The sequence below is a fragment of the Crinia signifera genome, chromosome 12 (genome assembly GCF_055691185.1).
Source record: "Crinia signifera chromosome 12, ASM5569118v1, whole genome shotgun sequence".
NCBI classification, from domain to species: Eukaryota; Metazoa; Chordata; class Amphibia; order Anura; family Myobatrachidae; genus Crinia; species Crinia signifera.
In genome coordinates, this window is record NC_139228.1 from 16,725,721 (window position 1) to 16,751,612 (window position 25,892).

The window sequence follows — 25,892 nt, forward strand, 5'->3', positions numbered from 1 at the left end:
ACAGCCATGTTACAGGGGAATACAGCAGCAGAGTGGTAGTGTGATCAGAAGTGGGGATTTGATGGGGTGGGCTGTGCACAGTGACCTTTGACTGAGCAACACGCCAGGGTCGGGGACAGCCCGGGCAGCATCTGAGCGGGTACTAGGGTGCTGCCCGGCATTGGACTGTGCATGTGCAGTTTGATCCTGGAAATTTGTGGTCTAAATCCCAGGATTGGCCACCCTAATGCAGATGACTGGCGGATGGGATGCCGGTGGTCAGAATACAGACTAGGCATCCCTTTGGAGGGATTACCAACAAGGGTCAGGTAAGTATGCTTAGCTCTGTGGTTTGACTGAACTGCTGAGTTGTACAGATGGCCTCTAAGAACCTTCCCACAGTTCTGCCTTCTATATTGCATTCATCTTAGAACCCCAACTGTGCTAGTGTTTAATCTTTCTTCAGTGTGTTCTAGTGGATTTCTTTGTGTGTGAAGTAGAACAGAGATTTGAATGGTCTCCTCTATTAGAATTAGTTTATTCAGGTTTCATTGTGATGGTTTTTGTTTGTTCCTATAGAGCGTTCCCAGGTGGATCAGCTGTTGAGTATATCATTAAGGGAAGAAGAGCTGAACACCTCGCTTCTCGGTGTAGACAACCACATTCTCCAGGCCCGAGCCACACTGCAGGCAGCTTACTTGGAAGTGCAGCGTCTACTGGTACTGAAACAGCAGGTAAAGTATTTTTTGCAGTCCGTTATGTAAACCATGGCAGAGGGGATGTGCAAGCAATAGGATTAATCAAAGGCCACAGTCCCTTGGTGCTAGGGTGGAGGTGTGCAGTTTTTAGAAAAATGTATTTACTAGGTGGAATAGGAGCTTTTAGGGTTATTGCTGGGTGGTCTAGTGACCTGGGAATCCAACCCAGGTAGCTTGATGGTTCCCGGGAAGAACCAAGGCTATGTGACGGGGTATCCCAGGTCATCCGACTCGGGTTTCATTCACTGGTTAAGTGAATGAGTTAAGCCCTGGCAATATCCCAGGATCAGCCAGTAGTGTGGCACTGCTTGAAACCTGTATTTAGTGACCCGGGATGGACCCAAAATTGCAGTGTAAAGTGGGTTTAAGCAAACAGTGTTGTCCTGTAGGTGTGTTTCCAGAATTCAATTACATTGTGTAAACTGAGTTATTGCTCATCTTTAATGGGGGAATTCCGTGTTGGCCGTTTTTGCCGGCACACCCACTTTCAGATTCCGACTGGCGGGACCCCACATTAAACACCCCCTAATATGTGAGTGTTATATATAGCAGTCACAGCTCTTTGGACCCGCAGCTAGCACTATGGTTAGTTATTTTTACTTTGTTGCAATAATGTCTTTTGTAAAGATCAAATTATTAGGCCGAATAGTGTTGTGAGCAAGAGCATTGGCCAATCGATTGCCTCAAACTCTTACATAATAATTTCCTTTTAAACTTCTGTTGTTCAGATAACAATGGAAATGAGCGCCATGAGGACACAGAGAATTCAACTTCTGCAAGGACTTCAAGGTAATGTAATGCAAAAGCCAAATGCATGCTTTTCTCTGGGTGCCAGGCGGCTCCCCGACAGTCGGGATTCCGACAGTCATTCCTCCGACGTCGGAATCCCGACTGCTCCCTCGTTAGGGGTCCACGACCCCCATAGAGGGAGAATAAAATAGGTGGCGAGCACAGCTCGCCACCGTGCCCGCAGCGTGGTGAGCGCAGGGAGCCCGCAAGGGGCTTCATTGCGCTCCCCACGCTGTGCAGTCAGGATTCCGATGTCTGACTAATGACTGTCGGAATCCCTACTGTCAGGTAATTATACCACACCCTTTTCTCTACAGAAGCGTAGAAACGTGTAGTATTCATAGGACAGGGCTTATGCTTGACATTGCCACATTTTCCTTACAGTTCTATTTTTTTGAAAACCAAATAAAAAAAAAACAATTCTAACCTTTATTGCCCCAAGGAGGGTAAAGAAACATGTTTACACTGAAATTGCATAAGCATATCCTATAATCAAAATAATGTAAAAAAAATTAAAATGCAATGACGCTGTGGTAACTTATACGCACCATGCCTCCACCACTAACCTTAAAACACCTTCAAAATCAAACTGAAAGATTAAAATTGGTCAACCTGTTTTTAGAACATAAAGGATAACTTTTCATTAACCCCCTGAGTCCACGAAAAATTACAGCGCCGCTCACAGCGACTGTTTAGTATAAATAAATACAAAAACAGCCGAGTCAATTCATTGAAGATTAATTTAAATATTGCACCCAAAAAAGAACAGTCGCTGTGAGGATATTTTTAGGGGCTATTATGAGGATCTCTCACAGCAACGTTGCCACTCAAAGGGTTAAAAATATCGGATTAGAAAAAAGAAGCGCGAATGCTCAGCAGTTTTTTTGTTTTTTTTTAGAAGTCTATTTCTAGATGCTGCTGCTGATACTAGCGCTCAGTCCATTGCAGAGCGGATGCTACACTATAAAATATATTTTATACAAATCTAGTCACTGCTGATTTTCCCCAGTTAGGAACACTAGACCTGATTCAGAGTTGCAAGCAAAAAAGGCTGCAACTAGGCAAAAAAGAACTGAACATGTATAATTAAACAATTATTATTAAAATACACAAATATTTGAGCTCAAATTTCAAATAAAATCAATGAATGATAATAAAACACAGGTGGTAATAAGCAGATCAAAACTGCATTCCTATATGTGTAGAAATATGGATTCCTCAGTCTCATTTGAATATAGTTTAGGCAGGTAGATGCATTTTGCCTTTTAATTTATACAGTTCTTGTATAATACCCAGCTTGGAAATAACGGAAATAATCACCCTGATGTGGTAAGATCAGCAGTCCATCTTGAATGGTCTGCAATGGGCGAATGGCACTTCGCTGACAAAGGCGGAGACTGCAGGGTCCTCTCTGTCAAAAGGCTGGTCCGGAACAAATGATGCATAAGATGGTGGCTGAATGCGTTTCGGTGTCCAGATGACACCTTCCTCAGGAGCAGTGTGTGTGTTTTTGAGTCCCACTGGACCAGAATTTATACCTTGTTTAATTAGATGAATATCTCCAGGTGAGCAGAAAGTTACCTCATATTGTGTCAAATGCTCCGTTTTACATCAAATTATAAATCAACCATAAATAAAATAAACCTGTAAAGGCACAGAAGACAATCCCATTAGTTTGTTTAGAAAAAAATAAGATAAAAATAGAATAAGAAGGCAATGGGGGAAATTTACTAAAGGAAATTTGTAAAAATAGGTGGGTACTTATGTATTATCTGGACTCCCATGTTAAATGCACCCCATTTTTTCATACCCCTACTATCCAACTACGCATGGAGTTGATTTTATATAGTGTGGCGAGCGCAGCGAGCCACCGTGCCCGAAGCGTGGCGAGCGGACACGGTCTCATAAGAAAAACAGAAGCTCAGATATTACATAAGTACCACTAGGTGTATTTGTATTTAGAAATACACTTATTTTTGACATTTACTATCCCGAAAATACGGCAATTCGTATTGATAGCACATCAATACGAATACGAATTGCCGTATTTTCGGGATAGTAAATGTCAAAAATAAGTGTATTTCTAAATACAAATACACCTATTTTTTTTACAAATTTCCTTTAGTAAATTTCCCCCAATATCTATTAAAACTTTCGGGTCATATGACTTTATTTTGGTCCCGGAAGTTCAGACAGAACCACAGAAGTAAAATTTATGCTCTTTAATGAACCCCCATATATTCTTATTTTGGTGGCTAGGTGATCGCTTGCCCACATTACAGAACCTTTGATCAGATGTTAATTTACAGCTCAGTGGCTGTGGATCTATATCTAAACCTTAAATATAATATAATAGATAACCTGATCTACTGGTAATAGGCATACATTTTGTAACATAGAATTCTGTAAAATGTCATCTTTCTATTGTGTTGCTCCTACTGCTGCTCAATGACACAGAAGCTTAGACTCTGAGAGGAACACAGTGACGGCTACCACAGGTAGCAACTGTGATCTTAGTGCCATGCAGTAGCAGGCATCAGACTATGCACCAGAAGTGACTGTGAGGTAATTGAATAGTTTCTCCAGCAGGAATGATCTAGGTTCATTTAGCCCAGGTGTGTGGCTGATGTTTCTGTCCTTCTGGACCATGGCCATTCCGTGGGGGCGGTACTTTCTAGCATATTTTCTTAGTGTTCTGACTGTGGTAATCCTGTCTATCTTTGGCTTGGGTCTTTGAAGCAATTTAACCCCATCATCTGGCATAGTCATCTGGCATGTGATACGACCGGAACCAGCAGTGCATTACCTCCTCCGGTTTTGTTGAGGAGGAGATCTGTTCTGCAAAATCGATTTTTCTTCGGTTGCATGGATCCGCCAGAGTCATATGGCGGTTTCTGACCCCGGATACCATTTCTGGAATTGCACCTCAGAATACATGCTGGTTTAAGTACCATGCGGGGAGGGGAACATTGTTAATCTTCCCAAGCATATTTTGGCTGATCTGTGCGTGTGATCACAGGGAAAGAAATAAACTCTGGAAACCAGTCAGTCCTTTATCTTCTCAAACCTGGAGATCAAAAGTGGTGGGAGATCTGTTCAAACACCTTCTTTTGGTCCATTCTGGACTTGAAGATGCCGAAGCTTTCAGCTTTGGGTGAACAGGATCAAGAAGTTGAGGTCTGTCATGAACCGCTTAGAACAGGATTAGTTCATGGTAGGAAGGATGTGGACTTGCATGTTCTGATCTGGGAGAGATTCTGGTTTCTTCAGACTTTCTATTCAGTTCATAATTTTTAGTTTTATGTTGACAATCAGCCCTTGCATGACAATATTAAGATCAAGCAAGCGCAAGGACCTTGCCGTAGGTCCATATGATTGGGACTGTCTGGAACTTAGAATCTCCAGGGTGGATCATAAACTACAAGAAATCTAAAAGCATGCATTCCCAATGGATGGTTTTCATTGGGCTACGACTGTTCACACACCATCTGTTAGACTACCAGACCAAAAAGGCACTGATAAAGTCCCTTGCAACCTCGCAGTTCTTTTTTGAATGAGGGGTTTGGTGAAATGGTCTCTGGATCATTTAATTTAGCTTGTTCCACTGGAAGGAGTTCTAGATCCAAAACGCATTTCGCATTGAAACAGATCACATCAGTCTGACCAACGAGTTTATCATCCAATGATGCATCATTTCCTCCTCTTGTCAGCAGAGTACATCCATTCAGCATTTTTGGTTGACATTGTGAGCACAGATTTTACAAGCAAGGGACATAAAAATCCAATCTGCAATGCCATAACAGTGATATATCACCATCATCAGGGAAGGCCCCAAGGTTTTCTATGGATGGAACAGAATGTTCCAGGCACCATGGCAGTGTTCGTTCCAGGTGTGGGAAATAGAAAAGCTAAGTTTCTCAGCAGGCCTAGGGAAAGGTCTCTTCATCAGAAAAACATGGCTGCATCTTGGGTGAACCACATGGTGCTTATGCTGAAGGCCAAGGGGATCCTAGGCATTGTTGGCAGATGCCTTGTGTTTCCTTTGGATTTACCCTGTAGCTATGCATCTGCAAGTTCTAAAGAAGAGGGGCCTACAGGTGATTAAAGATGTTCCTGCTACATACATTTTCAGTGTGGCAGAGGGCCTGTTGTGGCATCTGCCTTTTTTAGACCAGGGGATCCTTTCCTCACCAAGTTTTGCATGACTGACTTTAACAGCATGACAATTGATTCTAAGGATTGCATTCACATGGCATCACTCCAAGCTCTGTATCATGTTTTACGATCTCTTCTTGCAGAAACTTAGACCCTCTTTATTCGAACTGCCAATATACTAAGTCACGTGCTACAAATAACAATAAGCCTCACTTTTATTTGAAAAATAGGTACATACGACCCTGCCAATTTAGAAGAGGGGGCAGGGGGTGCACCGCCACAGGCATCTGTTGTGAATCCTGGAAATCTGATGTCTTTTCTCTTGGAGCCTCAAGCATATCTTTCTCTGCAAACCCAACCAGCAAGCTCCCTGTTGCCAGCTCCGATCCCCATGTACACTCCACCAACTGTTCAGCCTGCTCCTCAAATTCCCGATTCATCAGTAACCATTAAACAAGAACCAGTATCACCTGGGAGAATGGAGGAGACCACGGTAACACTCCCACTACAAGCACAGGCTATCCCACCATCGGACGCTAATGGTATGTCAACCTCTATTTCTCTGTGATGGTCTCTATGCTGCGTAGTGTCCCATTGACTTATTGTTTCACAAGTTAATCATGTGTTGCACGAGGTGACGTGGCTTTCCTCACATACAGCGACAGCTGAAGCCATGAATGGTCAAATCTGGTACTAAGAAGTCTGAGTAAGGCATGGTTATTGTCTTCCACTTAGACCGACTGAGTTACTGCACCATGAAAACTATATGTAAAAGCCATTTATTGTTAACCCCCCCCCTAAATTTAGAAGTTGTTTCATTATGAATGACTGTTGGTAATGAATGTACACAATTTTAAATAAGATTTGTTCACTCTTTTCCATTGTAATGAAGTCTGTTTCTTTAAGTCTTTAATACACAAAGGTTGTAATTGTTAAAAAGTTATGGTATAGCCGATTAACACTGTCTAGATTGACCATGATATGGTGGACCACCCACGTCTAGTTAGTTAGACACATAGCGATAGTCGACCACGCCAAGATCGACAGCAACGGAAGCTAGAGCGATGGGATCGTGGTAGACCTTCGACAGGTTTTTTTTTTTTTTTTTTGACTTTTTTTGGTGCCGAATGTCACGGGTCCCCATGGACACTGTTTATGTGCACAGTGTCTCCTCACGACGCTCACTATACTTCGGCACACTATTGTAATCTTGCTCTGTCCACCTGGATACTAAAGTATGAACCAAGTCGACCTTTGATATTCGCCACAAGAAAAACGTGAAACACTTGTGTCAACCATATGACCGTCTACCACGCTCCCGTTGCTCTAACGTCCGTTACTGTCGATGTAGACATGGTCGATTTAAGTTCAGGCGTCTGACTAGATGGGTTCGACTAAACATGGTAGACCATAAGCTGGTTGATCTTCACATGGTAGATCCGTCGTCCGGATACCGCCTTTACCTTTTTTTTTTTTTCAACATGCTGCAAATAGTAGTTTGAGGTCTTCTTACATATTAGCTAATGGCAGCGTAATTGTATTTTAGTATTGTATTTTTACCAGATGCCGTCAAATTTCTGCCGCAGTGTCATTTTTAACCCTTCTCTTTCTCTGCTAGATGGAAATGGCCAAAACACATCGGTATATCCTATTATTACAGCCAGCATGTCTCTGTCTGAGCTAACAAACAAGTTTCCAGTTACCACTGCAGAACCGTCCCTCGATAATGAACCGTCTGCATCATCAAGGCCTTCTGCTAGCTTGCCAAATCCAGACAATTGGCCCGTTTCTGCTCCTTTCCAAGGACAAAATTCTCGACTCAGTATGTCGGCACAAGAAACCAGCTGCTCAGCAGATATCCCTGAGCACACTGAGACCACCCTTATCACAATAGAGACTAAAATAGGGAAGAAAAAGAAGTTACGGAAAAAGAAGACCTTACGTCCTACACACATACCTGAAAACAGTGACACTGAGCAGGACATCTATTCCACCAAGCCAGTGAGAAAAGTAAAGTGTAGAGTTCTTTCGAAGGAAGCCACAGTCAGCACGTCAACATGCCTAGAGCAGGAGGTGGACACAGCATCCCACAGAGCAGAGATGAACAAAGATGACAGCGACTCCAACATAGAAGTGATGGAAATCAGGAACCCTCGGTTTGAGGTGGTGCAAGTAGAATCCCAGTCTGACAATGAAAAACCAGACAGTCCATCTAAAATTGAACACGCGCGTGGTGGTTTGTGCTCAAACCATGGGAGCTTAGAGACCAACGATGAAGTCACTTCTACCAGTGAGCTTGGTACAAACTACAGAGCAGACAATATAGGAAGGTGAGCCGAGATGGAGAGGTCTATGACTAAAAGTGTATATTTATATTTTTTCATTCCTCGTCCACCTGTTACGACTAACAACAATCGTGTTAAGGGGCCTGCACATGTAATGACCCTGCTGAGTGTTCTGAAAGATCCTGGATTACTCAGGAAGATCGCTCAGCAAATATTGATGTGACAGCGGCCACTGAATGGCGATTAACTAGATTTAGCCAGCATGCTGTATAATAATCGCCCGGTGATAGCGACCCACGGGGCCATGCATGGCTATCGCTATGTAGAAGTGATGTACAGATGGAGCAGCTCACATTGGAGCTGCTCCTGGCGATTCTATCGCCATTCGCCAGCTGCTGCTACCCTCCGCTAGTCGCCAGAAGGGGGCTCGCGCCCTCCGCCTGCTCCCCTGTAGCTCCCCCCACTCATCTTGGCCCTGAGGGGGGAGACTGGCAGGAAATCCACTCCCTGCACCGAAAGGGACGCGCAAGCATGTGAGATGCTCGTGCGTCCCCTGTTCGCCAGCTCCCAACATTTGGCGGTCCTGCAGGCTGGCTGTGAGGCGCTCCATCCGTAGGGGCATTTTCTATGCGAACTATTGCGATCGCTTAGAAAATGCCCCTATATCGCTACGTGTGTAGGCCCCATAAGTTTTCTGTCAAACTTTGTAGAGCAATTATGGATGTGAGCTTCATTTCCATCATGTACAGTATATAGAAAATAAAAAGTTCAACACAGATATTTATTCTTTATTTAGAAGATCCGTAATTCCACACGATAAATGTATAATTTCAGTAAATTTTTCCCTTTTTTTTTATTTTAATAAATATTTTTTTAAATTGTCATCTACAGCACATCTAATGAGCGTAGAGCCTCCACCCAAGGGGCGAAGAATTCTTCAGGTGAGTATCATGGTGGGGGAATTCTGTTGCTGTGACTAGACAGCGTATATAGATATTGCCTGGCCAACCTGTGTCTCCCGCTGTTGTGAGACTACACATCCAATTATCCCCTGTGTTAGTTTTAGCAATGCTGTAGCAGAGCATGCTGGGACTTGTAGTTTGCGTTGGAGAGTCACTTGTTGGTCAGGCCTGATATAGAGGTTTCCAAGCAGAGTATACAGTAGAATGAAGCAACAAAACTATAATAAGAGAATAAGAAGCCCCGCTATGTATTTCCAAGTCATTACTGATTTTCTTTATTAGAAGTATCATCAGAAGCTGGAGAAGATGAGGAACCCACAGAGGGCAGCTTTGAAGGACATCAAGCTTCTGTCAATGCCATTCAGATCTTTGATGGCATGCTCTACACGTGTTCTGCTGACAAATCTGTGCGGGCATACAATCTTGTGGTAAGCCATTTAATAAATTCCATCCGGGTTAGGAGCCTATTCTTGGGAATCCTGAGTGAAGCGTGACTAGTAAAGATCATTGTTCCATTTCTTGTTCCCTGGTTTTTGTTACTTCTACTAGCTTCATTCCGGGTAAAATAGAACTTTTTCTACGGAGGGTGGGGGAATGTACCAGTGTCCTAAGCCTCATGAAGGGGCCTATGCCAGCTGGTGAACGGACAAAGTGTACCCTTTAGCGGCACATGGCAATGTTTCTCGGGATCTGGCCATGCCTCTTCAATACCTTGGTCCGGTGGCTGTCTGAACAGCCCTGCTCGCATGCTAAACAGCATGTAGGGCTTAATGTGACGTGTGTAGGTTGATAATGTTGATGGTGCCTTCAGTATCTAAAATGAACAAAGGGGTATATGTTATCAATTTCGTGTTTGCCAGAGTTGGTCAGTAATAGCTGTATTTTCAAAGCGGCAATCATTTACAAGGCAAAACAACCGTTTTTTTTCACATTGTAAATGAATGCCGCTTTAAAAATATGCATGTTGTCTGAAGACAAGTGGCACCTGTGGCAAACCCGGACCCTATTACATTTACCCAATAGACCCTGGAGTTACAATGTTTTTGTGTTTTTTTGGCAGACCCGGCAGTGTGAGGGTGTTTTTGAAGGACACACATCTAAAGTGAATTGTCTCCTCCTGACTCAAACACCTGAGAAGAATGCTGTGCTGTTTACTGGGTCCAGCGACCGCACAATCCGCTGCTATTCTACTACGGTAAAAAATAGTTTTTACTGCTGTCAAATGTTTTTGCTGATCTTGTCTTTTTACATTTTTGTGGTCTACCTATCCTTTTTCAAGTCGTTTTAATAGTGAGTGTTAAGTTGATTAGCCAGGCTACAGACTGAAGGGTAGATTTATTAAGCTCGGCCAATCAGCTCCTACCTGTTATTTTTCAAACCAAGCCTGTAACTTCACAGGTAGAAGCTGATTGGCCGGTGATAAAAACAGACAGTTTATCACTTCTCCGAGCTTAATAAATCTACCCCTGAGTGTCTGTTGATGCTACGAATCCAACGGGTCCTATTTTTTTTTTTTCTACTACAAGAGCCAGGACCCAGTCTCCCCCACTCCTCATGCAGAACTGCACAAAGGGGGAAGATGCAGGTTCGTAAAGCTCAGTGTTTCCGTACCACTTGAAGCCTCTACATCCCAGTTTTCCATGGTCTCCCTGTGGGTTCATAGAAGAAACTTGCGCATGAGAATAACATGAGATCTTTTTGTATGGTGCTTTGGTAACCAAGATTATTTCTTAATTGGATTCATCATTTTTCTGCCCCCTTGCTTTTGTAGTCTCGGGAATGTCTGGAGACTTTAGATGTTGAAGAACGAGTCCTGTGTCTACATGTACGATGGAAAATCCTATATGCAGGACTTGCCAATGGCACCGTAGTCACTTTCTCCACCAAGGTGAATGAATGATTTTGGTCATATTTTTACGGTCTTTTGCATTTCAATGCAGTGTTTGTATTAACTTTAGGCTGCTTAAATGAAACTGTTCTGTTGCTTGGACCTTTTTTTATGTTTAGGGGCAAAAAACTAGAAAGCTATATTTTAATTCAGGTGTATTGATAGAATTGTATCTCACGCCGTATACCAAGTATACATTTTGTTCTAGTAGACCAGGCATTCCCAACTCGACGTCCTAAAGACACACTAACAGGACAGGTTTTAGTGATATCCAGGTTTCAACACATTGTTAAATCAAAGTAACTGTCGGACTATTTAAGTCACCTGTGCTCAAACATGGAAATCCCTTAAGCCTGGACTGTAAAGGTCTGAAAACACTGTGCGTTATTCGTCACCGCATCAGCGATGCCGGGAAAATTAACGACCTGCGGGTAAACCCTAAACCATATAGGTTAGTGCCGTCACCAAGACCCTCGCCAAACATGCAGTCATTGACGATATCGTAAGATTGGACTCCATGTTCACACAATAGGGAATATCATTACTGATCTGCGGGGGCGCACATAGTTAACGATATAGTGGGTATTGTACACATTGGCCCTTATTCAGATCTGATCGCAGTACAGATTTGTTCTCAAAATGGGCAAAACCATGTGCACTGCAGGTAGAGCAGATGTTACATGTGCAGAGAGAGTTAGATTTGCGTGAGTTATTTTGTTTCTGTGCAGGGTAAATACTGGCTGCATTATTTTTACACTGCAATTTAGATTTCAGTTTCAACACACCCCACCCAATTTTAACTCTCCCTGCACATGTTACATCTGCCCCACCTGCAGTGCACATGGTTTTGCCCAGTTTGAGAACAAATTTGTACTGGGATCAGATCTGAATAAGGGCCATTGTTCAATGTTTACCCATCTGTAGTGTGGATTGAGGTTGGAAATGCCTGCATTATACTACTTTTTCTGCTTCATCTTTTGCCTTTGGCCCACCAGCTGCTGTTGAACTACACATCCCAGCATGCCCTGCTACAGATTTGCTATTTAGCCATGCTAAAAGTATTGCAGGGCATTCTGGGTTGTGTAGTTCAACAGCTGGAAGGCCAAAGGCCTAGATGGTGCTGTTATAAGCAACCTTTAGGGCTGGCAGCAAAACACTTAATAAAAGGCTTCCTAGAACCTCACATTATCACACTCTATTAAACCATTGCTGGATAACATTTAGATGCCATGACAACATGAAGCAGGACTAATGCTCTGTAATGCTGCCCCTCTGTTCTGTAAGTGTATCTGCTTGATGAAAGGTCTCACTGGTAAACAATTGATGCTCTTCTTTTTCTCAAACTGATTATTTGCTCTATTGTTGGAAGTTTTCTCTATTTTTGCTTTTAAGAACAACAAGCAGACGGATATATTTGAGTGCCATGGTCCTCGGGCAGTTAGTTGCTTGGCAACTGCACAGGAGGGTGCGCGAAAGCTCCTCCTTGTGGGTTCCTATGACTGTACCATCAGTGTTCGAGATGCCCGGAACGGTCTTCTCCTCCGCACTTTAGAGGGTCACACTAAAACAGTCCTCTGCATGAAGGTGAGGAATCAACTTCCTTATGCTTTGTTTTTTTGTTTTGTTTTTACCAGTTTTGTTTGCTGAATTTGCTTAGAAATCCTGGTATTTAAAGTATTTAATGTTTCTGTACATTCATTGTTTATTTGCCATGTACTTAGTAAAAGTTATATTTTATTTAGGAAGAAGGTATTTTTATCAGTGGAAAGCGTTAAGTAATTGTATTATGTATGGGGCCAAGATCCAGCGGTAGACTGTGGGGGGTTATTCTGGTTCACTCCTTCTGGCAAATTCCTTCTCAAATGGACAAAACCATGTGCACTGCAGGTGGGGTAGATGTTAATTGTGCAGATAGTTAGATTTGGGTGGGGTTACTTCAAAGTGAGATCTATATTGCATTGTAAAAATAGAGCAGTCAGTATTTTCCCTGCACAGAAACAAAATAACTCACCCAAATCTAATCTCTGCACATTTTACATCTGCCCCACCTGCAGTGCACATGGTTTTGTCCATTTAAGAAGGAATTTGCCAGAAGGAGTGAACCAGAATAATCCCCTATATAAGGATGTCCTTCCCTTAAAAGAGACTTGGGGGTGTATACAATCCGGGATTCTGACTGTCGGAGCGGCCTGACAGTCGGAATCCCGGGCCATGTTCATCCGGTATGACAGCACATTGTAAAGTCTGCATATCGGCGAAAATGGCACCCGATTGTCGGAAAACGGCCATGAATTAGACAATTTGCGGTCATTTCTAATAAAACGGATTCGACTTTTTAACCCTTCAAAGCTGTCATGAACGGCAGCATTGAATAGGTGAGTGCCGGGAAATATCTGCTCAGATCAAATACGCCCCTTTAAATGTAAAAAATGTAATAGTATGAAATAAATGTTATTGCGCCTCACCTGGAGAACTATGGTATGATCGGAAGGTAAAAAGGATATTTTGCTGGTATAAGCTCCTGCATCAATAACATTTAAGTATAGAGGAGTAGATGTATTAAGCAGTGATTTAAGTGCCTGGCACTTTATCACCAGCCAATCAGTGCCAATTAGCTGTCCCTTTTTAAACCCAACCTGTTACTTAACAGTCAAGAGCTGATTGGCCGGGGATAAAGTACCAGGGACTTTATCACTTCTCCTCCCTTATCACTGCTTCATACATTTACCCCTGAGTTATATAAATGGGTAAAGGCAAACTTGTGTGATTTACGTGTTCTCTGGCATATTTTTTAGATGACACCCAACAACCATCCACCCTGTCAGTCACATTCCAGGTTTCGTTATATCTTCCATTTATCTTTTTACAGGTTGTCAATGACCTGGTGTTCAGTGGCTCCAGCGATCAGTCTGTGCATGCTCATAACATACATGTGAGTTAGTGACATCCGTATGACCTTGATGTTTATTCGCTTATGAACAGTACTGAGAATGCATCTTCACCCAGACCTATATGCTGCTTATATAGCTATACCAGATATTACTGAAGCCTAACTTAGAACGCTCTCTGTACGGTATGCTCACTGCCCTATCCCTTTGCCTACGGATGCCATTTTTTTAAAGGATTTCTTCCTGCGCATGACCTTTGACGGTGTATTATCTCCGCTTCATTTTATTTCATTTTCTTCGTAACATGAATGTAGTCCCACATATGACCTGCTTATCTTTCTAGACAGGGGAGTTGGTGCGCATATACAAAGGACACAATCACGCTGTTACAGTGGTTAACATTTTGGGAAAAGTCATGGTGACCGCCTGCTTGGATAAGTTTGTTCGGGTTTATGAGCTGCAGGTAATGTACAGTATATTGTATTTTTTTTGTTCTTTCTAACTAAAATGTTATTGCCTTGTGGTATCATTTGTTTGTAGTGACCATTGTAGTGCACGGAGTGAGATCTGTAATATCCTAATAAGGCTGTACTAGAGCCTGTTATGATCATACCTATAGGGTGGAGTGGCTACAAGTGCTCATGGCAATAGCACATGACTTAAGGCGCATACACACAGTGCTTCCGATATGCACCCGGTATGGGTCATAGGGTCCACTGTATAAAGGTCAACACATGAGATGGTTCAACCATCCAAACCTGTCAACCTAAGCATTAGATCAACAATGGTTCAAGGTTTTTTTCTTTGAGGTCCGAATTTTGACATAAGTTGACATGGACACTGTATCAGAGTACCGTGACCCTTTTGCATGGAACACTCAGTACACTGTTATATTCTCCCTCCAGGCCCTAGTGGATGGTGGGGTATGAAATACCATCTATTAGCACATGTCGGCTAAAAAACTTTAAAAACCTTCCCATTGTCAACCTAATGCTTGTGTTGACCTTCAGTCCCTTTTTGACTTTAGACCTGTCCACCTATTTCATGTCTCAACCTAAGCCCTGTTGATCATTAGTGGTCGAACTAATGTACGTAGACCTCCATAGTGTCGACCGTATCCCTATGTACTATATAGTCCGTACCGTAAGTAAACATAGTACATATATCACCGTGTGTATACATCTTACGATGCCGATGCGCACCCCCTGAGCGGCTGGTATTGCAAGTAGAAAAAAAAAGACTGCTGGCTGCACGATTTTGACTAGAAAGTGAACAAGTTAGGGCTATTTTGCACGCTCCGGCTCCTGCCGGACGGCGAAATCCTGCACGGCGAAAAGCCGTGCCGCATACTGTAGTTGATACTGGACACAATTGTGTCTATTCACACGGGACGGCCATGGCCCGGCCGTCCGGTTGCAGCCGGATCCCACCACTGCAACGGACGGCTGCGGGGCTGCGGCCCTCCCCTCCATTGTAAACTACTGTGTGCGGCACGGCTTCCTGGCAGTGCAAGATTTCGCCGCGCGGCAGGAGCCGGAGCGTGTGAAATAGCCCTTAGGCCGGTTTCACACACTCCGGCTCCTGCAGGACGGTGATATCCCGCACAGCCAGGGGGCCGTGCCGCACACATTAGTTGTGAATGGACACTATTGTGTCCATTCACACGGGACGGCCACGGCCCGGCCGCACGGCCGCAGCCGGATCCCGCCACTGGAAGGACGGCTGCCGGGCTGTGGCCATCCCCTCCATTGTAAACTACTGTGTACGGCACGGCTTCCTGGCAGTGCAGGATTTCGCCGCGCAGCAGGAGCCGGAGCGTGTGAAATAGCCCTTAGAGTATAGTCAAAATCGCACGGTGTATATGCACCTTCAGTCTTACTGTAGCTCCCTCTTGTGGTCATCTAATGACTGTCCAACCACTCGACATAATCACTTTGTCATATGTATTAAAGCCTCCTTTTATTTAGCGTAGACCTTTTTTCTGTTAGGTAATTATATTTGCAAGTATGGATATATTATTGCAACTTACAGATTTTTTTTTTGTATTCCAACCCATAACCTTTAAATAGTCACATGACAGATTACAAGTCTATGGAGGACATTCAGACATGATCATGTGTATGGCAATTCACAAAAGCATGGTAAGGTTCTATATGGGTTTTTTTGTTGTTGTATTTCTGGTTATTTATGGTCTCTATCAAATACACACATTTCACAGAGGGTATTTCTTCATTCACAGGATTTCCTTGCCCGATGAAGCTTCCAGTCTGAGCCAAATTTCTTAAGCCTAACAAGTGATAAAGGACCAGCCAATCATCTCCTAACTGCCATTTCTCAAACACAACCTGTAGCATGACATTAAGGAGCGGAACGGCTGCTACTTAATCGCTCTTCATTTTATCACTTGTTAAGAATTAATACATTTGGCACAATGAGACAGATTAAGCCTGGAGAAGAGCTAAAGTGGAGATAATTTGAAAGGAGATAATGCACCAGACAATCAACTCCCAACTGTCATTTCCAAATACAGTTCATTGGCTGGTGCTTTGCCTTTCACTTGTCTCCTTTTTACTTTGTCTCCTTTCACTTTGTCTCCAGTTGATCTCTTCTCCAGGCTTAATACATCTGCCGCACTATTCCTTATTACCTGTACACATACACTGGTACGTAAGGGATATATATATATATATATATATATATATATATATATATATATATATATATATATATATATTATATACACTTAACATCGGCACTCACCTTTCCTAGTTTTGGGGTGCCCTATGGCTTGTGACCACATTGTTTAAACAGACATTGGATGGGCTCTGCACACACTAAATGAACTGATAATAAATAGTGGAGATTTGGTTCATGAATTGATCAATGCATTTAAGCCTGCAGCCCCCGTCAAGGGACCCCACTGTTCTGCAGGTCCTACCACTATCGCTGAAAATGGCTGCAATACACATAGCTATCACATCAATGTTTGATACCAGGCATGCTGGGTCTGAAGCTCACAGCAGACTTTGCTTTTATAGGTGAGCAGCTACCAACAGTGATTAGTGACAGGTGTGTTGGTAGCTGCTCACCTATAAAAGCAAAGTCTGCTGTGAGCTTCAGACCTGATAGCATGCCTGGTATCAAACATTGATGTGATAGCTATGTGTATTGCAGCCATTTTCAGCGATAGTGGTAGGACCTGCAGAACAGTGGGGTCCCTTGACGGGGGCTGCAGGCTTAAATGCATTGATCAATTCATGAACCAAATCTCCACTATTTATTATCAGTTAATTTAGTGTGTGCAGAGCCCATCCAATGTGTATATATATATATATATATATATATATATATATATATATATATATATATATATATATATATATATATATATATATATATATATATATATATATATATAAATTTTTTTTTTCTCTCTAAAACTCTGAGCAAATCGAGAACATAAAAACACCACATGCATACTGTAATGGTGGAATCTAGCCCAAAATCTCAATGCTGTAAAACAGCAAGTTTATTGCACCACTTGTCTGCCCCCAGTAAATTCCACTTTATGAAATGCCACGCTTTACCCTGAAGATGCATTCAGTGACTGGTTGCAATAATCATGGGGCAAGAACTCAATAAATGACTGTCCCTTTATAATACCATTAGGGAAAACCGCATTATGTTCTTCTTTTCTGGGTACTTGTGTAGTTTCACGGCAGCAGGAAAATCGTATTGCATGCGATCGTGCGATGCGGTGGTACTTGTGTAGTTTCACATTGCTCCTGCCCGCGGATCGCATCACATGCAATGCGATTTAGCACCCCCCACTATCCACGTCACTCCGAAGCGTGGCGAGTGGACGCGGTACGTGTCCTTCCGACTTGTTCACATCCCCACTATCCACATCAGCGCGGAGTTGATTTTTTTAAAGTGTGGCAAGCGCAGCGAGCCCCGCGAGGGGACGTCGCACTTTATAAAATCAACTCCACGCTGGCCTGGATAGTGGGGGTATGAACAGGTCGGGAAGACGTGTACCGCGTGTACTCGCCACACTTTGGGGTGACGTGGATAGTGGGGGTGTGCTAAATTACATCACATCGCATGCGATTTGCATGCGATGCAATCCGTGGGCAGGGGCAACTTGAAACTACACAAGTACCGTTGCATTGCATCACATCGCACGATCGCATGCGATGCGATTTCTCTGCCGCCTGTAACTACACAAGTACCTTTTTCTGTGTGATATAAAGCTCAGTTAATTCTGTACGGGTACATTGATATAGGCATTTTGGTCACTATGCCATGCCATATTTTATTGTCATCGGACTGCATCCATCAAACTTGCTGGTCTAGTTCCAACAATAAACAGGACAAAGCATGAATTACTTACCTTTTATTCATAGCTGCCTTTTAAAAGAGGAAAATGTGGCTGGTTGTGAAATTAAGTTTGTGGCTATGTTTTGGAAATCAAGCCAAATTAAATATTTAGATCTGCTGCAAAATAGTTTTACACTCATATTTTACATGTGCCTTCAATAACACGCATGAAGATGTATGTACGCTATTTAATTTTTTTATATTCATTTGATTCCAGATCTACACTGGCTGCTATGACGGTCGCGTTCAAGCTGTGCGTCTAAACCTTATGCAAAATTATCGCTGCTGGGTAAGGATAATATTGCGCTCCTAGAATTCTATCCGTCCGCTGGCAGAGAGATTCAGAGCACTCGCTATAATTACTCCATTCCTTGAACGATGTATCTATAGCACCGCAGCAATTTCTTAATCTGATTTTTTTTTTTTTTTTTTACTTCTCTAGATATAGTTAACATTTTTATTATATATATTTCATTAAACTTGTCATTTAGTTCTCTTGAACACTTGTGTACAATGTTCTTCCTGAATCATACAATGGGGGACACTGAAACAACACTAGAGCATGGATGCTGGTGCTGGCACTTTACATATTAAGAGAATTGGGTTTTGTTCCGACCTCTCTATACCCCCACCTGACTTCAGTTTATTCAAGTGCCTGTTGGAGCCATGTATATCTATTTGAGCTGCGGATCATTACCATTAAGACCTCTCTCTCCAAATACATTGGTGACACTGGACACCCTCCCTGCACTACTGTGTGCAGTGGTTTTTGTTATGTGTGGCTGTTTGCTGCATGTTTGCTCATTGATCACTGTTCTTCTCTCTCCTTTGTAAAAATGAATTGAATTCAGGTGGGGTATTGAGTGAGAGTAACCAAGGCCAAATCTGTTATGATTTCAAGCGCCAGGCTCCACAAACCACCATCTATACCCCAGTGTCCCCCATGGATTCGGGGGAAAGGAGGGATATTGCTGTAAAGAACAAACATCCTGTTTGCATGTAGTGTTTTCATTTGACTCTTAACAATTTTGATTTACAGATGTTATTTTTCTGACCATGTCATTATTGAGCAGTAAGACCTAGAAGTACAATAGATCATGTAGATGCATACACCAGAAGAGACCTGTAATATTTTGTGAAATGCGAGTTGTTAAAGAGAAAATGATATATATATATATATTTTTTTCCTTTTTGTTTCAGTGGCACGGATGCTCGCTTATTTTTGGTGTAATTGATCATCTGAAGCAACACCTACTAACTGATCACACAAACCCAAATTTCCAAACGCTGAAATGCCGATGGAAGAATTGCGATGCGTTCTTCACAGCCCGAAGATGCTCCAAACAGGTAATTTTAGATCATTATTAGACCTTTCTAATCATTGGGTCTGCTCATATGGCCATTGCTATGGGGGGGGGGATTGTGCATGTGTTACTTAAACATAGAACAGTGGCTTGTAATCTGTACGACAATAGAAGAATGTCAAGTTTGGGTGATGTGGAATAGGTTGTACCATTGTTATCAGTGACTATTTGTTTCTGCTAGCTATCAAAGGGAAACCAGATATATGTAAGACACATTACACAGTAGGCCATCTTCCCCAAATACTGACATTAATCACAAATCACAGCTGCTTCACCATCCTCTGCAATGCAGGAGAGATCTCCTCAATGGTGCTAATCTATCACTCATGGCACCGCAAACTGTCACCACATAGTGGCCCTGACCCTCTGAAGAATAAACTATGGTACTCTTTACCTAGAACGGCGCCCATCGCATGCCATTATAATGGCATGCGATGCCCGCGATTTTACATAGAAATGCATGTTAAAATGTAAAACGCATCGGTCGCATCACATGCGGCCAAAAAAACGCATGCGATAAGACCGACGCAATTGACCCGATTTTACATAGGGAACACTGGTAAATGGCCCACAGACCCCAAATAGCCACCCTGAAGTGTGAAATGGCCCCCACAATTGGTAACGCCACCCCACGATCAACGTCTACCCGTAGCGTGGCGAGCGGCGTCGGTACGCGTCCTCCGACCTTTTCATACCCCCACTATCCATGTCGGCGTGGAGTTGAGAATAGAAAGTGTGGCGAGCCCCGCGAGGGGACGCGGATACCTGTGAAGCCCGCGAGGGGACGCGGATACCTGTGAAGGTATCCGCGTCCCCTTGCCACGCTTCGGGCTCGCTGCGCTCGCCACACTTTCTATTCTCAACTCCACGCCGACGTGGATAGTGGGGGTATGAAAAGGTCGGAGGACGCGTACCACTGCGCTCACCACGCTTCGGGTTGACATTGATCGTGGGGTGGCGTTAACAATTGGGGGGGGGGGGGGCATTTCACACTTCAGGGTGGCTATTTGGGGTCAGTTGGGCCATTTAACATTGTTCCCTATGTAAAATCACGGTAATCGCGTCGGTCGCATCGCATGTGATTTTTTTTGGCCGCATGCGATGCGACCGACGCAATTTTTTACCTTGCGATGCCTAAGATCAAAATCGTGGGCGCCGTTCTAGGTAGAGTACCTAAACTATAAAGTAAGAATGAGTCGAGCACTAAAAAGGGAGGTTGACATTGATTGGTCGAACATCGCTCCACTCATTTTTATTTTCTAGGTACCTCTGCAATACAACCCTAACTTTCCACCACCAGATGGCTTGCCACCCTAGAGTTGGCACTTTCCCCTTGGTTGCGGCTAGATCCACTTCTGTTTCTTGAATTTTCCCATCATGCACTGGGTCTACGATTACAAAATATAAATCTGTGGCGAGCGAAGTGAGTCACCGCGCCTGAAGCGTGGCAAGCAAAACGAGCCTGCGAGGGTACAATCCACCTGAAATATGAGAAAATAACCTAAACCTATGTAAATGAAAGATAAAATAAAAAACACTGTGAGAGCATCTAACAACTTCCGCCCTCACGTAACGTCACATCCGTTTCCAGAAACAGAAGTGGATCTAGACACGACTCTCTCTGTCTGGTCCTGAATAGATCCACCCCACATTTATGGCTGCTGTAGAGCGCTCCATTACATACTCTTGTATTTAGGTGAACTGCTTGTCCGATAGTTGAAGAGCTTTGGATTATTGATAATTTTTATAATGCCATTAAACAGTAGTAACATGGACAGTACTGCAGCCTGCAGCACGCTGATGTAAGAGACACTGTGGTATGGATCATAGTTTTGACATGCATTTGGTCCAACCACTGAAGGTCGACACACCTTAGGTTGCTACCGACACGGGCTTAGGTTGACAGGTCACTAGGTCGACAGTCAAAAGGTCGACCTGGGGTTTTTCACTTTTTTTTTTTATCCCAAATGTTGACACAGTGGACACTAAAAAAGTGCACTATGGCTTGCTGTGCTCGCCATGCTTCATGCATGGTGTCTCGCTATGTTCGGTGTCTGCACATGTCAACTTAAAACGCATGAAAGACCCCATGTCGAGCTTTTAACTGTCGACCTGGCCTATGTCGACCTAATGCAGGTGTAGACCTAGTGACCTGTCGACCTTCAGTGGTCTACCCAATGCATGTCTGCCTTCCCCTTGTCGACCTAGTGACCGTATACTGAGACACTGTTACTTACTGTATTCTTATACCCTATTATATATAAGAGTAACATGGACAGTACTGCAGCACGCTGGTGTAAGAGACACTGTTGCTTATTGTATTCTCATAGCCTCTTATAATATAAAGGTGGCCATACATGCTGCACTGCGCGCTCCCACGGGCATCGCATCGCACAGTACAAAAAGTATGTGCTGCACATACTTTTTGTACTGCTTTCGGATTGCATTGCATCGCAAGCACATTGCATGCAAAACAAAAAGGGCAGAGTCCTGCGCCACGGATAAATCGAGTTTAAACCAATAACAAAACTCAAAAATACTTTCACTTCCCATTTTTATTGCTGCTGTTCTAAGGGGGCGAGCTCGGTGCCCCAAAATTGCAACCAGAAAAGGAAAGAAATAGAACTGCGCAATAAGGGGATAACAGTATTTTATAATTTAATTGCTCTCTAGAATAGGTAAAACATAGAACATACATGTAAAATTTAAGAAAAGAAATATAAATAAAAATAATTAAGCACAACCGGTTGTTACTGTATATAGCATGCAGGGATTTTTGTTAAAACATATTAATTAGAATTGCACTTCCCTTGAGAGTATTCACAGTCCCGTTAGTATATTAATTGGTTCAAATGAAATGGCTAGTTAGGTAAACAGTCAATTTGTGGGTAAGTCGTTAGGTTTTGGTGTTAATTATATTTAGACTGTCCAAGTATTTGTTGTCTGGCCAGATACTTTATAATGAGGGTACCTTACAGCTGCCACCTGTAATTCCTCGGGTCTCCCAGTTGATGGTGCTGATTCACCTTTTGTAGACAACTTTATCTGGAGTCACCTTAGGATAGATCAGGGCTGGGCAACTGCGGCCCTCCAGATGTTGAGGAACTACACATCCCAGCATGCCTTGCATCAGTTTCAGCATGGCCACATAGCAAAACTAATGCAAAGCATCCTGGGATGTGTAGTTCCTCAACATCTGGAGGGCCGCAATTGCCCAGCCCTGGGATAGATGGTCTGCTTGTATTCTGTGTGGTCTCCCTCTGGTGCAGTGTTTGTAGGGTTCCAATGCCATTCCCCGCCTCCAATTACGGAATCAGCGGCTTATCTGTGCTGTATAATGGGAGAATCAGGGTCCTCACCTGTCACCTCCCAAATGCCTTGTACACTTCCACAGGAAGGAGCTGCAGTCAGAATACTGTCACCACACAGTCACTGTAAAGGCTTCTATTTACCGATAGCTCACACACAGGCAAGTGATTCACATGTTGTGTTCATTCTCAGTGAGTGGGTAGCAGTGAGGGTAAACCAAAAGGCATGCCATGCCAGCATATATGGGCACCTTAAGAGTAACATGGACAGTACTGCAGCACGCTGATGTAAGAGACACTGTTACTTACTGTATTCTCATAGCCTATTATAATATAACAGTAACATGGACAGTACTGCAGCACGCTAATGTAAGAGACACTTACTGTATTCTCATAGCCTATTATAATATAACCGTAACATGGACAGTACTGCAGCACGCTGATGTAAGAGACACTGTTACTTACTGTATTCTCATAGCCTATTATAATATCACAGTAACATGGACAGTACTGCAGCACGCTGATGTAAGAGACACTGTTACTTACTGTATTCTCATAGCCTATTATAATATAACAGTAACATGGACAGTACTGCAGTACGCTGATGTAAGAGACACTGTTACTTACTGTATTCTCATAGCCTATTATAATATAACAGTAACATGGAAAGTACTGCAGCACGCTAATGTAAGAGACACTTACTGTATTTTCATAGCCTATTATAATATAACCGTAACATGGACAGTACTGCAGCACGCTGATGTAAGAGACACTGTTACTTACTGTATTCTCATAGCCTATTATAATATAACAGTAACATGGACAGTACTGCAGTACGCTGATGTAAGAGACACTGTTACTTACTGTATTCTCATAGCCTATTATAATATAACCATAACATGGACAGTACTGCAGCACGCTAATGTAAGAGACACTGTTACTTACTGAATTCTCATAGCCTATTCTAATATAACAGCTGCTGCCATTTCTTTTTTTTCACAGGATGCAATCGGGCACATTGAACGTCACGCAAATGAAGACCGACATATCAACTCCTAAAAAGCACAGCACATCCCATATTGGGGTGTTACTTTGTAAGCAACATCATGACAACATAAGCTGCCGCATTGTGGCATGGGTAGGGGTACGTGGGGTACACTGTGCAGAGAACGCTCTTTACTGCCCCTACATGTGCATTGTATTAGTCACTCTTCAGTCTAATCTTCATATCCTATTATTATGCACAGTGCATTATTTCTCCTAGTCTTGCAATACAACAAAAATACTTTTGACATCTTCAATATGTTTTTTCTTTCATGGGCACAGCATGAAGACCTATATAATGTCCTCGCCATGTAGGCATGACACTTTTTACATTTTATAGTCGATAGAGCCTTTTACACATTTTATTTGCACATTTGTTTAAAAAAAAAAAAATTACTTGCATGTGCAAAGTCTTTCATTTAAAAAGTTTAAATTTATTCCCAACTGTCCTTGATAACCCATCATACTGTATGTAACAAAATTACCATTATTAAAGGCTCTACACAAAAAAATGCGTTCCTAATGAAAGGATCCAATTTAAAAGACCAGTAACATCAAGGACGGACCCGCACCTACATATATATTCGTTTTATTGGTCTTTTAAAAAACACTTTGGAAAAGAATGAGTGACATGCCTGCAGCTTTGTGTCTTGAAAAAATAATCTGTTTATTTCTGATAATCTCAGTAAATAACTGCTGAAAGCGTTTCCTATGCTGCACTAACTGACTGGCCTGATACTGCATTCTGGGAGAACTTTACATTTTTAAGTGTTTGTTTTATTGTTGGTCTTGCTAGGCACGTAACTTTATTTCAGTATGCCCATGTTTTGACTAATCCTTTATACCACGCGGGACACTGTGTAAAATCATATTATTGTCTAAGTCAGGCACACCAACAGTGCAGGTTTTAGTGATATCCAGGCTTCAGCACAGATGGTTTAATCAGAATCCCTCAGATACTAATTAAGTCACCTGTGCTCAAGCCTGGATATCTACAAAACCTGCACTGTTGGAGTGCCTTGAGGACGGTGGTTGGAAATGCCTGGTCTAAGTTGATGCTTTTATTTTGATTTGTGTGCGGTTGTTTTTTCTTCCCACCTAGTGCAATGGTGGTTGTTGTTTGAATGGCAGATGTGAAGCTAACTGTCCCTCTCTATCCACTGACCATGTTATAAATCTGCGAGCCTGTGTTCTGTGATGGTCAGCAGAGAGGTTTACGTTTTCGGCGAAACTGTGAATAAGCGTTAGAGGATGTGCAGTGTTGGGAACCAGTCATGCGACATGCAGGAAAGTTTAAATGGTTTTTGGTTTTTTTTTGTTTTTGTTTTCGTTTTTTTTTATTTCATTTTACGTTTGTGTGAGCTGACGGCCAAATGTGCATCAGTATAATAGGTTGAAAGTGTTTTTGTAGCGTTGATTGCGTGTGCATGGAATGTGTATCTCTTAACAGTGAAAGGGCAAAATGCCAATTGCGTTTTTAGTTGCTTTCTTTACTCCATGGTATCTAAACCCTGCTAGATTTGCCAGGGTGCAGCCACATGTTAACAGAACGACCCAAATCAGTTCTAAGCCAAGTGTGGCTACACAGGTCACACTGTATTATGGTAGCATGACATCACTCATATTACTGCGCTCCCTTATGAGGTGGAAGGTAAAGTGGGTGATGTTGGAGACTTATGTGCACCAATGACTCATAGAGTTCAGAAGTGAATTGCCATTATGTGCCTATATTCCTTTTACCCCTAGTGTTGGGCATCCTGTTTTGCTAGTCTTGTAATGTCCCCATTTATCTCCATGGCGGCAAATGCTAGAGCCGGATTTGCCAACCTCTGCCCTCGAGGCAGTACAGTCAGGCATAATTTCAAAAGTGTATTCAATATCAATACAAAAAGTACCAACGTTTCAGGGCTGGCACTTGCCCCTTGATAAAGGGGCATGCCAGCCCCGAAACGTTGGTACTTTTTGTATTGATATTGAATGTACTTTTGACATTTTTCCTCTGAGGAGGTGCAAAAGAATAAAAGTACAAAAACAGCACCAGGTGAATAATGACCCTTGGTCTCATGAGAAAATCGATCTTTATTATTACTTA

General features: G+C 42.7%; 1 protein-coding gene across 2 annotated transcripts in view; it reads left to right on the top strand.

Moving 5' to 3' along the window:
- ZNF106 (zinc finger protein 106) overlaps positions 1 to 25,690 on the top strand; it is a 54,247-nt gene extending 28,557 nt beyond the window's left edge. Inside the window, exons 8-22 of one of the 2 annotated variants that reach the window (XM_083166688.1) lie at positions 559 to 713; positions 1,466 to 1,526; positions 5,912 to 6,223; positions 7,300 to 8,011; positions 8,858 to 8,907; positions 9,211 to 9,356; positions 9,989 to 10,123; positions 10,700 to 10,816; positions 12,209 to 12,400; positions 13,686 to 13,748; positions 14,048 to 14,167; positions 15,774 to 15,845; positions 18,302 to 18,373; positions 19,285 to 19,431; positions 23,759 to 25,690. In XM_083166688.1, coding sequence (XP_083022814.1) covers positions 559 to 713; positions 1,466 to 1,526; positions 5,912 to 6,223; positions 7,300 to 8,011; positions 8,858 to 8,907; positions 9,211 to 9,356; positions 9,989 to 10,123; positions 10,700 to 10,816; positions 12,209 to 12,400; positions 13,686 to 13,748; positions 14,048 to 14,167; positions 15,774 to 15,845; positions 18,302 to 18,373; positions 19,285 to 19,431; positions 23,759 to 23,815 — 2,411 coding nt within the window. In that variant the 3' untranslated portion in view covers positions 23,816 to 25,690. The remainder of the gene's footprint in view (positions 1 to 558; positions 714 to 1,465; positions 1,527 to 5,911; positions 6,224 to 7,299; positions 8,012 to 8,857; positions 8,908 to 9,210; positions 9,357 to 9,988; positions 10,124 to 10,699; positions 10,817 to 12,208; positions 12,401 to 13,685; positions 13,749 to 14,047; positions 14,168 to 15,773; positions 15,846 to 18,301; positions 18,374 to 19,284; positions 19,432 to 23,758) is intronic. The other variant, XM_083166689.1, reaches the window with a different exon arrangement.
- The last annotated feature ends 202 nt before the right edge of the window (positions 25,691 to 25,892 follow it).